Raw genomic sequence first — 13,757 nt, forward strand, 5'->3', positions numbered from 1 at the left:
ATCTCTGCCAAAGTGAAGCTTTTAGCCTTCAGGATCCAACATCTCGCTGACACAATTACTCTTTTTTCCCCCTCTCTCTCTTTAATTTGCTACTCCTCTGAGTCATTTCCATTAGCCCTTCTTGACTAAGCGGTAAATACACTTGCTCTTCGTTGACCTCAGGTGTCAGAAACGTTGTGCGACAGAAGTGCATTAGCAGTGCTGCAGTGACGGAGAAGGGTCACCCGCAGCCGGCCTGGCGGCAAACTGACTCCGCTTTGATTGCGGAGCCCTCGTATTGCTCCCTTCCTCGCTCTTCTCGCTTCTTTGCCTCTGGCCTCTTCCCAAGGACAGCGTGCCTCCCCAGAGCCCGTGGTACACCACGTGGTGCTTGCCAGCCCCGGCCCCAAAACCACCTCAGAGCTGCCGCTGTTCTCGCCTGGGGGATCTCGGCAATCACAGCAATTAGCCGCTAAGTCTCTCCCACCCTGATAAGGGCTCAGTCATTAAAGGCACACTCATTCCCTCGCACTGATAACACGAGCCAGCCAGGGAGTAGAGAAGAGGGCAGCGCTTTCAACAAAGACGCCAGATGAAAGGTGAGAGTGTGACGACTTCACCGGTCACCTCAGACGCGGCGAAGGTTCCTTGTTTACCTTTGTGCAAATAAATAACGTCACACAAATATGACTGAGGGTTTGGCGACACGCAAATCAAGGGACAGGTTGTGAATAACTAAAATCAGACAGGCAGCAGCGATAGAGCCACCTTAACACAGCTCAGAGTGTGGAGGCCAACGACGCCGGTTGGACAGATGTGCGGCTGAAGAACAGCTGAGGGGCAATGGCCACGGGGAGCGAAGTGAAGCAGAACTCTGGAGCTCTGGGGACAGAAGGCGGGGGGGAGACAGCCTGGGCGGCAGGGACGGCCTGCGAGGCCCTGGGGAGGCCTGAAAGGCAGACAGGCAGGCCACACCGACTGCAGCACCAACGGCAGGATTACTGGCATAGTGACACCGACACAGCCTCCCTAAAAGGATCACAGCAGCGTAATAAACTTTATTAAATAATAAAACTTATTATAACTGTTAACCCGATTTAGTTCATTCTTCGCGGCTTACACACACACACACATACACACACACACAAAAAAAAGAGGGGTGGATATAATAAGCCTTATACCGTACATAAGGCAAAGCCTACAAAAGCCATCGCCTTACCATTGACTTTAATTGGATTTGAAAAACGGGTTGCAAATTATAGCATTCTCTACTTGCAACTTAGTAAAATAAGTATAGGGGGGGGAAAAAGGTTGGAGAAAAAAAAAAACCTGTGGCCTGAAAGTAAATTAATCTGCTTTCTGCCCATGCTTAATTAAACTTCCTTAATGCTTATAGCAGTTAATGAGTGAATTGATTAAACAATACAGCTAATACTTACCCCCAGCTCACAAGCAGCGGTGATCAGCTCTCCTGTGGAACAGAATAGGGGAGGAAATTAATGTAAACCCAATAATTATTATTAAGAGACAAGTCTGCTTCCAAAGTTTTCCCAAATCAAATACTTGCACTGGGGTTTTGCATTAATTTGCCAGGATCAAAACCTGCAAATCTTCCCAGTGTGACATTTCCTAAGCGGCACGCTCATTCTCTTCATCTCACGCTTCTCCCATGATGCCTCCCTCCCCTTCGCCACGCACATGCACACGGATATAAACACACAAACCATTAGACGCTCTCCCCAATGTTCTGTCACACAAAGGCACACGTATGCTGATCTGAGAATAATGCTTTCAGTCCCATCCTCCCTGTGCGTCGGGGCCTTTTTCCGTCGTCTTTCTTCTGCATCTCTATGTGCCTCCCTCCCGGCTCCCACTCCCAATGTCTCAATGTCTCCTTTACTCCGATGGGCAAAAAAAACAAACAAATAAAAAACAAACAGAAAAGCGACGTTGGTGACAGACAGAATGAGTTAAGCTGCAAAAATAAGAGTCGCCTGCACAATTTTTTGACAAGCTCTGTGTGAGGCGTGGCGCAAAATGAAAAGAAAACCCCTAAAACCTGTTTGTGGAAGCTATAATGTATCTGGGCACAAACCCATTTGTGCCGGAATACACCCAGAGCATTTCAAATTAGACTGATTTCCCACCCAGTGTTTGCATCTCCCACTCATGTAAATTGAAATTTGGTTCAGATTAAATGACATTGATAAGTGTTTGGGTTCAACACAGCGCCCTCTACTGGTACAGCATCACCAACAAATACAGTCAGGGAATCAGTGGCCTCTTTTCCAGCATCTACACCTTTGTGATTCTGCAAGCAAGATGAATACCATTTAATCTACTAACAGCAGTGCAATAATAATAATAATCAATGGGATGTGAGTGGATCGCTCCCTAGTGAACTGCATCACACTGCTTCACACATCAAATGCCATCAAGACACAAAACACAGCTGAAAATACAAGTATCTGTATAGCAAAAATAAAAACTTGTATTTGAACAGCAATAAAATGGGTGCTGATGCAGTACCAGGCGTCGCACAACTGCTGAATTTCAGATGGCATTGGCTGCCTCACGCATTGTGCAACCTTGGCGATACAGTGAATTATGCCTAAATTTCTGCCGCACGAGGAGCCCCAACTCTTATCAGTCTAATGGACCATGAAGTCAGAACTCCTCCACCTGCACAGCTTAAATGGTTTCACAGCTAAATTTCACCTGGCATGAGCCTGCAGCTACCTGCCATCATTTTACATCATACTTTCTCAGCCTTCATCAGTTTCTCAACTTCGCTCATTTCCCTCAGTAGTGTGACACACTTTTACACCATTCAACACAGGAACTCAAACTAATTCGGAGCCAAAATATCCATCTCAGCAAGGCAGAGATGCAGTTCTGCAGCCCTGCTACTAAAAAGGCAAAATATTGACTCAACGGGGAAGCAGCACGGGTGCCAAGAGTCTTTGTGATAGTGGTGCGTTGGGCACCCACACCGGTCTCCCCATAATCCCCATCATTTCCACACTCCACATTCCTAGACAACAGCATACCCGCAGGGCCACGCTCAAACCTCTCCAGGGCACATCACACCTAAAGAGATTAGGATGCAGAGACGGAGACCTGGAGAATTCGGAAGGATGTTCAGCTGGCACTATCAGAGCGGGCATCCTGCACCATACCTAAACGCTGTGGAGAAGGGGCTGGCCATTTTTTCAAAGACACCGTTCACTAAACAGCAACACAACCAGCAGGGCTACTCTGCACTCGGTTTGCCGGCTCTCTCCTCGTCTCTGATCATATGCGCTGAGTTTTCTGGGTGCATTCATTCTGCAATGATACACTCTCTGCAGCAGCGTGTGTGCCAGGGCAGTACAGACCTGCTTAGCAAACCCTTTACATCCACATTTACGTGTTTGTAGCCTAGCTATCAATTCTAGTACCTCATGAAGAACATTACAGAGATGTTGTAAAAGACACTGGCCTGCAACAGCTTAATGTGAACATGTGATGCATTTTCATGAGCACAGAGGTGACTGACTACCTGCCAGGGCCTCAGCAATTAGACCAGTGCAATTGAATGCCTAGTTAGTACCTAGCTGTAAGAGATACAAAGTTACTTTAGGTAGGTAAGGATGAGCTGCAGGTCTTCCTGGATGGTCGCCAGTTGGAACTCAAAGCAATTCCTTTGCACAGTAGATGTGACAACACACAGCAACCCAGTCTGTGCCCGAAACTGGGTATAACATGACCTGAATGCAAAACTTTTTCATCACTACATGTGAATGCAGTAAGAGGAAGCATTTTCAGATCAGACACCAATCACATCTCTAGGTCCTTGACCTTTGAGTTTGAGAGATGTCTGGGAAGAGCTTACAGAGTCATGAGGTTAATAGCCAGAGGTTCTTGGAGATGCTGATACCTTTGCAGGAGAATGAAGGTCCAAGTCTTTAGGGTTCTGATGTTTACCGCTTTACTGTATGCAGTGGTGGGCACAGTTCCGCTAATCCGCTAACCGCTAATTAGCAAAGCTAACTTTTTTGTTAGCTGATTAACTTTTAGACTGCTAGCATATTTTTGCAGGCATAGTGAGTAAAGATTAACAGTTAAACACATTTGTAAAGCCTGAAATCATACATTTTAGTGCCTGTCTGTTACATGTTTTGTAGACAGGGTTAGGGTTAGTGCATTACTTTAAAACTAAAACATATAGATAATATTTTCACTTTGTAAAAGGACAGAGGTGCCATTAATTTCAATAACTTGTCCGTTAGTTTGTTTAAATTTTTAACCATAAGTCAAAACTGTCTTGCTGTGCATGACTCCTGTGATATGTCTGCAAGTCTGTATGGCTGTGAAAATAATTTTTTTTTTTTTTTGCTGCCCTTCTTTTCTCTCTGATCACCAAGTCCCTTTTGCTGAGAGAAGGCTGATCTGAGACAGAAGCACTGGCTTGTTGTTGCATCTGTAGCTGCCAGTGTACTACAGTCAATACTAAAAGTTATCGGTCTACCTTTTAGCTGCAAGTTCTGCTAAATTTTTAAGTGGTTTATCGGTTTACTTTATAAAAGTTAAATTTCAGTTAGCGGATTAACTTTTTGGTTAGCTGTGCCCACCACTGACTGCATGGTTGTGAGACTTGGACACTAATAATAAATGACCTGAGGTGATGACTGGATGTCTTTGGTCCTAGGTCACTTCAAAAGATCCTTGGGTACTGCTGTAAATGACTTTTTGTTAAAAGACTCATTACTTAGAATCAGGTGAAGAGTACCATTTGCATTGTGAAGGAACCCCACAGACATTTTGGCCAAGTGGTGTGTTTCTTTGTCAAGTCAAGTCAAGTCAATTTTATTTATATAGCGCCAAATCACAACAAACAGTTGCCCCAAGGCGCTATATACGTATTGTATGGCAAAAGCCATACAATAATTACAGAAAAACCCCAACAGTCAACATGACCCCCTATGAGCAAGCACTTGGTGAAAGTGGGAAGGAAAAACTCCCTTTTAACAGGAAGAAACCTCCAGCAGAACCAGGCTCAGGGAGGGGCATGATTAAACACAGAGATGCATCAGTGCTGAGGACCCAAGCAACAGAAATAGGCCAAAAAGACAGGCACGTTTCACTTTGCTGTGGCAGATAAATGGCTATTTTCAAGAAGTATTCCCAGACCCACTAGGTACCTGAGTGGCTGCCATACAAGATCCAAGATGGTTCCGTAGCATGGCAAGCTTCCGGACCTCAGAAGATTGACTGATTATATATTAGCTTTGATGAGGAGTTGAACATGTCTACCTAATCATCTTCTTCTTCTTGTTTGTCCATCGAAACAGTGATGATCGCAATGGTTTCTCTCAACTTTAAGTTGTATATGAGCAATGAGTCCTTAGATGGCTAGTGAGTCCAATCCTTACACAGGTGTCACACTTGAAGGTTGGAGTGGTTGTTACTTGTTCACCAACTTTTCTTTTCCCCTATTTCTCCTATGCTTTCCCCACTCATTCTGGCTCACAGCTGGCAATACCACTGTCAACAGTTTGATGCCACTTACCCCCCTGTTTAATGCCAAACCTTCAACATTGTCACAGGAATGTTACACTTTTTCATTGTGGATTTCAATGTCTTGAAACTGCCTGATCATTGAGATGAACTTGCTTAAGCATCCAGCCTTTTAGAGGATTTTCCACAAGCCGTGACAGTATTGAAGGCTTTGGTGACATCAACAAAGACAATGTAGAAATCCAGGTGCTGCTCTCTGCATTTCTCTTGTAGTCGTCTTATCAAGAAAATCATGTCCATGATGCCTCTACCGTTATGAAAACCACACTGACAGTCTGGATCAACATCATCAATTATGTGTTGTATGAGACAGTTTAGTTCAACTGCATTTTGCCAAAGCACCTAAAAGATGGTTGCTTTAAGATGGGCAAGTTTCAGTTCACATTAACAATGTGTTATTCCAGTAGCTGTGTAGGTTAATTTAACGATAGCTTCCATGACTGACCATTCTACAACCTGCAATCAAACTATGTTTGTGGTTTAAATAAATGTATCCAGTCTGCAGTTGCACATTAAACTTGACTAAATCTGTCAGCCCGGCATTGACCTGAAATGTTTGAAACTTGCATTCCCGGAACCCAACGGCATCATGAACCAGTGCTCCATACTACATCAGCAGAACATACAGCGGAGTCAGGGACAGCTAGATGCAGCACAACTTTATCATTAGTGATAAAAATGAAAGTTGGCCAAAACAAAAGGACGGGTTGGATGTGACCAGATAAAACAGTCTCATTTAAAGTGTCACTTTGTGTCGAAGCCATGACTCCCAGGCCTCCATAAAAGTTTCATCAGTTAAAGCATCATACTGACTTCTTCCCGCTCCTCCATTAGGGGTCGCCACAGCAGCTTATTGTCATCCTGACATCTACCGGTCAAATAATTTATAGCACAACACTATAATAATAAAAGCTTTCTTTTTGTTTTGGTTTCTCCAGCAAGCAAATCACAGCCATTACTGACTAGATATACACAACCTGTCAAACGTTTGGGAATGTATGTCCAAACTATTGACTGATAATGTATTGAACAACTTCAGATCAACTAGTTTAATTAACAGCGGTAGATTTGTTCATTTGTTTATTTTTTAATCTATTGTATGTCTGGATCATACAATTTCATTGTATGTATTTATTACATACTATTTGGGAATGTTTGTTTAAAGCCTAAAACAAAAGATGGTTTGTTATCTAAACACTATTTAAAATCTTTTTTTTTTAACTGTGATATTAAATTTAGTATTGAGAATTGTGTAATTTCACTGGCATCATTAACAACTGCTGAATTCATGACAACCCCAGTACCCAATGAAGTGGCCATGTAAGTGTACATTTCTATATTTTGTTTTCACAAACAATTCGATTCAGTGCTTATATTAAAAAATAAATTACACAGTATTTGCATGTAAGCCTCAACTGCCTACTAATTAAAAACGATAATGTAGTTTATTTGTGCTTTTGGTGGGTACTCGATGTTTGGGGATTTCTTTAATTCGTATACTTAAATTTTTTTATTTGATTATAAGATTATTTTTTAAATGGATTCAAAAACATCATGCCTGTTTAGCAAAATAAAATCACAGGACAGTTTAGCTGCAGCTCGCTTTCCGATTGGCTGGCTGGCACCAAAACAAAACCACGTGACTCGGCTAACTTGACTTAGCTTTGCTGGCTAACAATAGCCACCTACCGGAGTCTCCGCCGGGGAGGGATCTCTGGACGCAGGGCACATACACAGCGGTGACAAACGCGACCATCGCGCCTGTTAGGGCCCAACTTTTCCTCTGATCCGCAGACATTGAGTGTAACTCTGATACTGTTAGCACAGCCGCTAACGTGGACTAGCCGATTGTAGTCAGCGAACTAACATTTTCGGAGCGGAAAATGCCTTTTTAAAACCGCTGTTAGGGTAGAGCTCAGCTGACCGTTATGTACCACTAAGCAGACACGTAACGATTCCATTTTTGTGTGTTTAGTTGTTGGCGGTGTTTTCAGCACTCAACGCATTTTAGTTCCGTGAGGTTGGAACGAGAATCACGTTGACGTAATATCGCGAGACTACAAGGATTAGCCTTGCAAAGTGCAGAATGATTGATTGATTGATTGATTGATTTTTATTCGTATAGACTATAAACATGCATAAAATAATACAAAAACGTATTAATTAAACACATAAATACATGAAATACAGGGTAACACAAAAAGAAGAAAAAAAAAATCTTGTTTCCATTGTGGCCCAATAAAATACTCCCAGGCAAACATACATTCATACATACATAAACCCATAACCATTTAAAAAATAAAATATACAGTAATTTTTGTTTTTTTTTCTCAATAATGAATAAATTGATTGTTCTCTTGTTGAGCCAACTGAAACACATGCATAGATGAGAGGCTTTTTCACTACAAAAAAGTGGTTTGAGACAATATTGACTATTTATATATTGACATATATATACTGACATATATATATTGACAATATAAACTATTTAGCCTTGCTCACAGACGCCATGCTTAGTAGTACACTTATTTATTAAACAGAATAGCACTCTGATGGCACATACATCCACCAAGGCAGAATAATTCTCTAATATTGCATTGGGATTAACATTATTTCATGTTAGAAGTCCTCTTTATCACAGTCTGCTGTGTCTGTTAACATCACCCCCATCTGATCTTATATTTTACTGTAGACTAGATGTGTGCAATTTAAATCCGTTATTGTCTTTGGGTACCACAGGAATAGAGACACTCAGGTGATGAGTATCACATGCATTTTGAGGGATTGTTAGCTACAACATTTGGGCCATGTGGGCCATTTTTCTGGGTGGAGGACAGCAGCCCCAAGAGAAGTTCAAAGGGGTGCCTCCAGAGGTAGGGTTGGAGGTTGTCTGCCTGGGTGGTTGCCATCCAGGACTTTTCTCTTCTAGATGCAACCAAAACCTGCCTTTGCTGGGCTTTCTGGGGTGTTGTATGTGAACCCAAACTCAGACACGGATGCATGCCTCGTAGGAATTGAGAAACATTTCATTTGAGAAATGCTTGTCTGTTTGTTCCCCTTTGCCTTCAAGATCCTTGGATTCCCACCAAACTTAATATGTGCATGAAGGCCGAATGTAGAATTTCCCTTAAAGGGGTTGTTTTGGCAAAGGTCAAGGTCATTGGTGTGAAAGGTCAAACTCTTGACCTTTTTACTCCAGTGTCTACCAAACCTGGTGAGTAGGTTCTGGAATTGCCCAAGTGAGATCAAATTTACCAAAGGTCAGTCAAGGTTGTTGGTGTCAATGGTCAAAATTATAGTTTTTCTCTCTGAATTGCACCAAACGTGCCACACATACAGTACCAGTAAAGGTTTGGACACACTTTCTCAATGGTATGTCAATGAAGGCTGACCCTAAAATTGCCCTTACAGAATTCATTTAGCCAAGGTCAAGGTCAAGGAATTAAATTTTCAAGCTGATTTTGACCAAATGTGGCACAGACATAGGTGGATTCCACAACTGCCATGGCATGGTAAATTATTTGGATGAAGGTCAAGGTCATTGGGGTCAAATTTCAGCTTCCCATAGCCCTTCATGCCTTTGGGTAATGTAGTGTAGCATAGGTTCTGCCAGGAAGACTCAGATTTCAAAGCTTTCATTCAGATTCACCTCATCAGTGACAGTTGGAATCTCTAATAGGAAGTAGGTGGTCCCTCTTTTAGTCATTGACTCACAACCAATAGGAAATTTGCATGCTATTTAAAAATGGCAGCTCTGACTCACCTCTCTGCTGTCTGCAGTCGCTGTCCTGAATACTACCTCCTCTACCCCACAACCACCTATTGGTTCATGTCTGACACCAGGGGTCGATGCTGCTTTCTTCTGAGGGTATGATTCAGTATCTACGTACCCCAACACCATCATGACTTAGACCTCTGCCTGTGCTAACATTCTGCATGCCATCACTATGGATTCATATATTTAACTTCTTGTTGTCTTCCCACGTCTTTATGGTCAAACTATTACCTAGTTTAGAAAAAGTTCTATGAAATAGTCACCAAAACCATCTGTAAACTGCAGGTCAGAGTCAAAGCAAGACGGGTGGATGTTAATGTGTTTGAGTGCGTCCATGTCGTTCTAAAAACAGTCATGGGTGTGCAAATATTATAGCAAAAGCAATACTTTAGCAATACAAGAGTCTTTTTCAGCCCTTAGGAAAGCCCAAACCTAAGACACATGAACCCGTTAATGTCGCACAAGTGTCCGTATTCGCAGGTTGAAGGGTGACTGTAATAAAGAAATTGCCCTGTTGAACTGATAATAATCCCGGCCCACCATAAATGAGTCTGATCCCTCAGTAAATTGAGCCCTTGGCGAGGTGGAGTGGTGTCAGCACCTAGCCAACTCTCAGATGGCTCTCTAATCCTCGCTTCACTCTCACCACCGTCTAATCAGTCTTGAACACACACATGTAACATTCACACCAATCTACCACACACACATACACACCCAAGTACTCAGCCTTCCTTCCTCTCAGGCTCAGCCGTCTCTTCGGTGTGATGTCACCGCTAATCCACACTCGGTTATCCACCGGGCTGCAGCGCTGGCAGAGGGATGCGGGGAGGGGATGGGAGGGGATGGGAGTGAATTTGGGGAGGCAGTGGCGGCGCTGGTGGGTGTGATCAGGCACATCATGAAGTCTTCCTGCCATAAACCCACCACTTCCATTTAACCCCCATCCCAACGCCACCGTCCCACCACCACCACCACATAGAAAATGGAGCCAAACTGAACACCATATGCACAAATGGAGCATTAATATGAACATATTTCAGTTCCAAATGGAAAGATAAAGGATAACTGCGAGTACATTCAGAGGCCTGTCTGTGTGCTCGCTGGAATTCGAGGCATCATTAGAGAGTCTGATGGATTAAGCACATCCTCCAAGCACCCCCCCTCACCCACTCCCAGCACTCTGCATCCACAGAATGCAAGGCCTTTTTATTGATAGCTTGTCCAAAGACCGGAATTACCCAAATGGTCGAGGCCCTCGTTCCATATGGCGCCAGGCTATTAGCAAACATTAGTCGACTGTAATAGCAGCAGTATTAAACTCATTATCTTTTCCGATTGTAGGAGGTGTGTGTGATTTTTGTGCTGTGGTGGAGTGTGTGTGTGCCAGCTCGTGTGATTAGAGAGTTCTAATGTTCCAGCTCTGGGGATTTAGTGCAAGATAAGAAAAGGCATTAATGGCGAATTGTGACTGTCCAATAGAGCACGACTTTGCAGTAACAGGCTGTACATTACGTTTTTGTTTCACCGATGTCAGAAGGCCTGTGATTGCTGATATTTACCTCCATCCTGGAAAATATAAAACCTAAGTGGCTTATAAGAACAGAGTTTAAAAGAAATCTATCTATTTGATTCTGTATTTTCCTCGTTTATCTCTTTTAATCTTACCTTAAGCATCATTGAAATGAGGTGTAATCCAGTTAAGCTCTTTTGTATATTCTTCGCAGACATTTTATAACTGGTCGGCGTCACTAAACATTCTTTGTCCAAAAGTCCACAAGCTGAGATTCTCATCATTTAAAGGATCAAAGCACCAAACAAAATCTGTGGCAAAAACCACATCTGTAGCCACTGTAAGTTCCATGTTATCTGTGCTTTAGGAAACCAGCGCCCCCTGCCTGTACCTTGACTCATTTAAACAAGAGTGTTTGACCTCGGTGGACACATGCACACTCAGAATGCTACTCTAGTTGCTCCCTTTTCAGAGGCCATATGCAGTTGGACAAACTAAACATGAAACAAATCTTGGAGTTGCTGCATCTAAGACACCACGGAACTGCCATGGGTCCTGGATGGCAACCACCCTACAAACAGCCAGTCCATCTCAAAATTAACCATCTATCTGCCTCACCCATTTGAATCTTGGATGTTCCCTTGACCTTCTCCATCTGCTGGGGTCTTCAACACTGACACACCCGCGTGCTGGCTCATTCCCAGAGGAACACGGCACTTAGCCAAAATGTCGTAGCCGATGCTCCCTTGTCATGCAAGTGACGAGCCTCACTAAATAATGTTTGGTATCTTTGCAGGGGAAGCAAGGTTCAAGTCCTTAGTTGTCCTGGTTCTTCTGGTCTTACACCCCGTTTACACCAAGTCCATGACCGAGTTGCAATCGAAAACGCCCTTTGCTTGTCACTCTCACTAACTCCCACTGGGGTTGCAGGCTGGTCACAATCGGGTCTCCTTGGTCAGAAAAAAGATCCCTCTTGGTCACCATCATTCTCCATCGGTTTCCAACAAGTGTGCAAGTGTATTGACCTGTTTAAAACACTCGCACAAGTTGTGTGACCAGTTAACAGATACATGGGTCTCATAATCAGTCTTGATAAACTCTCACGTCTCATTTTACTCCGAACTTGATCCTGTGGGTCCTAATAGACTCTCAGTTGACTCTGCATGGGGTTGCATCAATGATTGCGGATATTAGCATATTTTTCAGTCGTAATGCAAGCTTGGTGTAAATGGTAAATGGACTGCATTTATATAGCGCTTTTCCATCTGTATCAGACGCTCAAAGCGCTTTACAATTATGCCTCACAGTCACCCTGATGTCAGGGTGCTGCCATACAAGGCGGGAGCAATAGGGGATTAAGGGCCTTGCCCAAGGGCCCTTGAACCCATGATCTTCTGGACTCAAGCCCAACGCCAAATGCAAATAACAGATCACATCGGAGACCAGCCAAGACTTGTAAGACTTGACAAAATGTCATGATCTTGCAGGTCTTATGTAGGTCTCAAAACAAAAACAGAAAGCTGCAAAGACAAACTAGTGCACTGGCATTTACTATATGAAACCTTGAATCAAACTCTGTGCCAACAATCACCGGCCATTTTTCCCGCGTTTTATCTGAGTTGCAGTCTGGGGTCCCCGAACGCGTCTCCACAGAGATTAATTCTCCTCTGTGATCCTGTTCTCATTACAACAAGCGGGAGACTAAAACGTGCTTAATAACAGGACTGACTGCTGTTCCTTTGTAACATGTGGCTACCCAAATGATCCTCAATAAGATAGATGGCGAGGATAAAGCAAATCATAATCGGCATTTTGCACAATGGAATATAATGGTGTGAAGAGAACAACATACAGAGCTCGTGTTTGCGTGGCCTGGAGCGGCGCACCTCGTCAAGAGCAATTAAAATGAGAGGATTCAATTTTGTCAAACATCAGGAACCTGAAGATAAATCTTGTATCTCATTTTCCAGCAGAGGACACTCCCCTCACGCTGGTGCGCTCAGCTTTGCTGTGGCATTTTAAAGAAACAGCTGTTGGTAAAATGATGCTGATGATGCTAATCCATATTGTCTCCATGCAAGAGACTGAGGGGTGAGAGCGGAGGGGAGCCGGGTGAGACTGGGGTCTCAAACTGTGGTGTTGGGAAGAAATTTAAATGGAGCAGGAGGAGGGGAGAGAGCCAGGCAGCCCGTCGCTGCGTGCTTTCCATGTGGGAGCAATCCACTTATTGAACTGATAAAGATTTAATTAACACAAGACTCTGCAATTACTCCATAATTAAAGTCATTCGTCCCCTTGTTTTGGGTGAGTAGGCATGCGAGAAAAGAGGGCACAAAGAGGAAGGCTGTGCCCCACTTTTAGGGTTTGGCTTTCAGTGCACAACTCTGCAGTAAGATATTTCTATCAGCTGCGTTTTTTTTTTTTCCCCGCTTTGTGTTTATTTGGGTGACTCGTTTTGATATTCAATGAGAAAGTAAGTAGCTGATCAGTAAATAGGCCCAGTGTAATCACGATCCTCTTCAAACTGAGGTGCACAGCTGGAATTGTGCAAAAGTAGGTAATAGTACTAGTGAGCACTACAGAAATCTGACATTTGACCTGCAGTGACCTCAACCTTCACCCAAACGATTGATCTCTGGCTGACCTTGTCTGGGCAATTCCAAAATCCACACCTAAGTGAGGTCCACATGTAGTTAAAATATGGTTGAAAATCAAATTCTTTGACCTTTGACAAAATTCTGTCCATCCAGTTTTGGAGACAATTCTCATTGGCATGTCAAGTTTAGTAGAAATCACCAAAAGGACCTGCAAGGAGTAACACCACAGACAGCAAGACATGACCTTGGACCAGTGTGGAAAACTTCAATTTTGACCTTGGAATCCAACAATCAACACCAGTGATTGATTGACCTTTGTCAGATTTGACCTTGCTAA

The 13,757-nt window shown here is 43.3% G+C and overlaps 1 protein-coding gene across 2 annotated transcripts in view; it reads right to left on the minus strand.

Annotated features, from left to right (window-relative positions):
* Positions 1 to 7,553, minus strand: part of tmem260 (transmembrane protein 260) — a 53,346-nt gene extending 45,793 nt beyond the window's left edge. For both annotated transcript variants that reach the window (XM_034159427.1, XM_034159426.1), the window contains exons 1-2: positions 7,228 to 7,553; positions 1,419 to 1,450 (exon numbers count right to left, since the gene is read on the minus strand). In XM_034159427.1, the coding sequence (XP_034015318.1) occupies positions 1,419 to 1,450; positions 7,228 to 7,336 (141 nt within the window). In that variant the 5' untranslated portion in view covers positions 7,337 to 7,553. The remainder of the gene's footprint in view (positions 1 to 1,418; positions 1,451 to 7,227) is intronic.
* Positions 7,554 to 13,757: the final 6,204 nt, after the last annotated feature.

The sequence above is a fragment of the Thalassophryne amazonica genome, chromosome 19 (assembly GCF_902500255.1).
Source record: "Thalassophryne amazonica chromosome 19, fThaAma1.1, whole genome shotgun sequence".
Taxonomy (NCBI): domain Eukaryota; kingdom Metazoa; phylum Chordata; class Actinopteri; order Batrachoidiformes; family Batrachoididae; genus Thalassophryne; species Thalassophryne amazonica.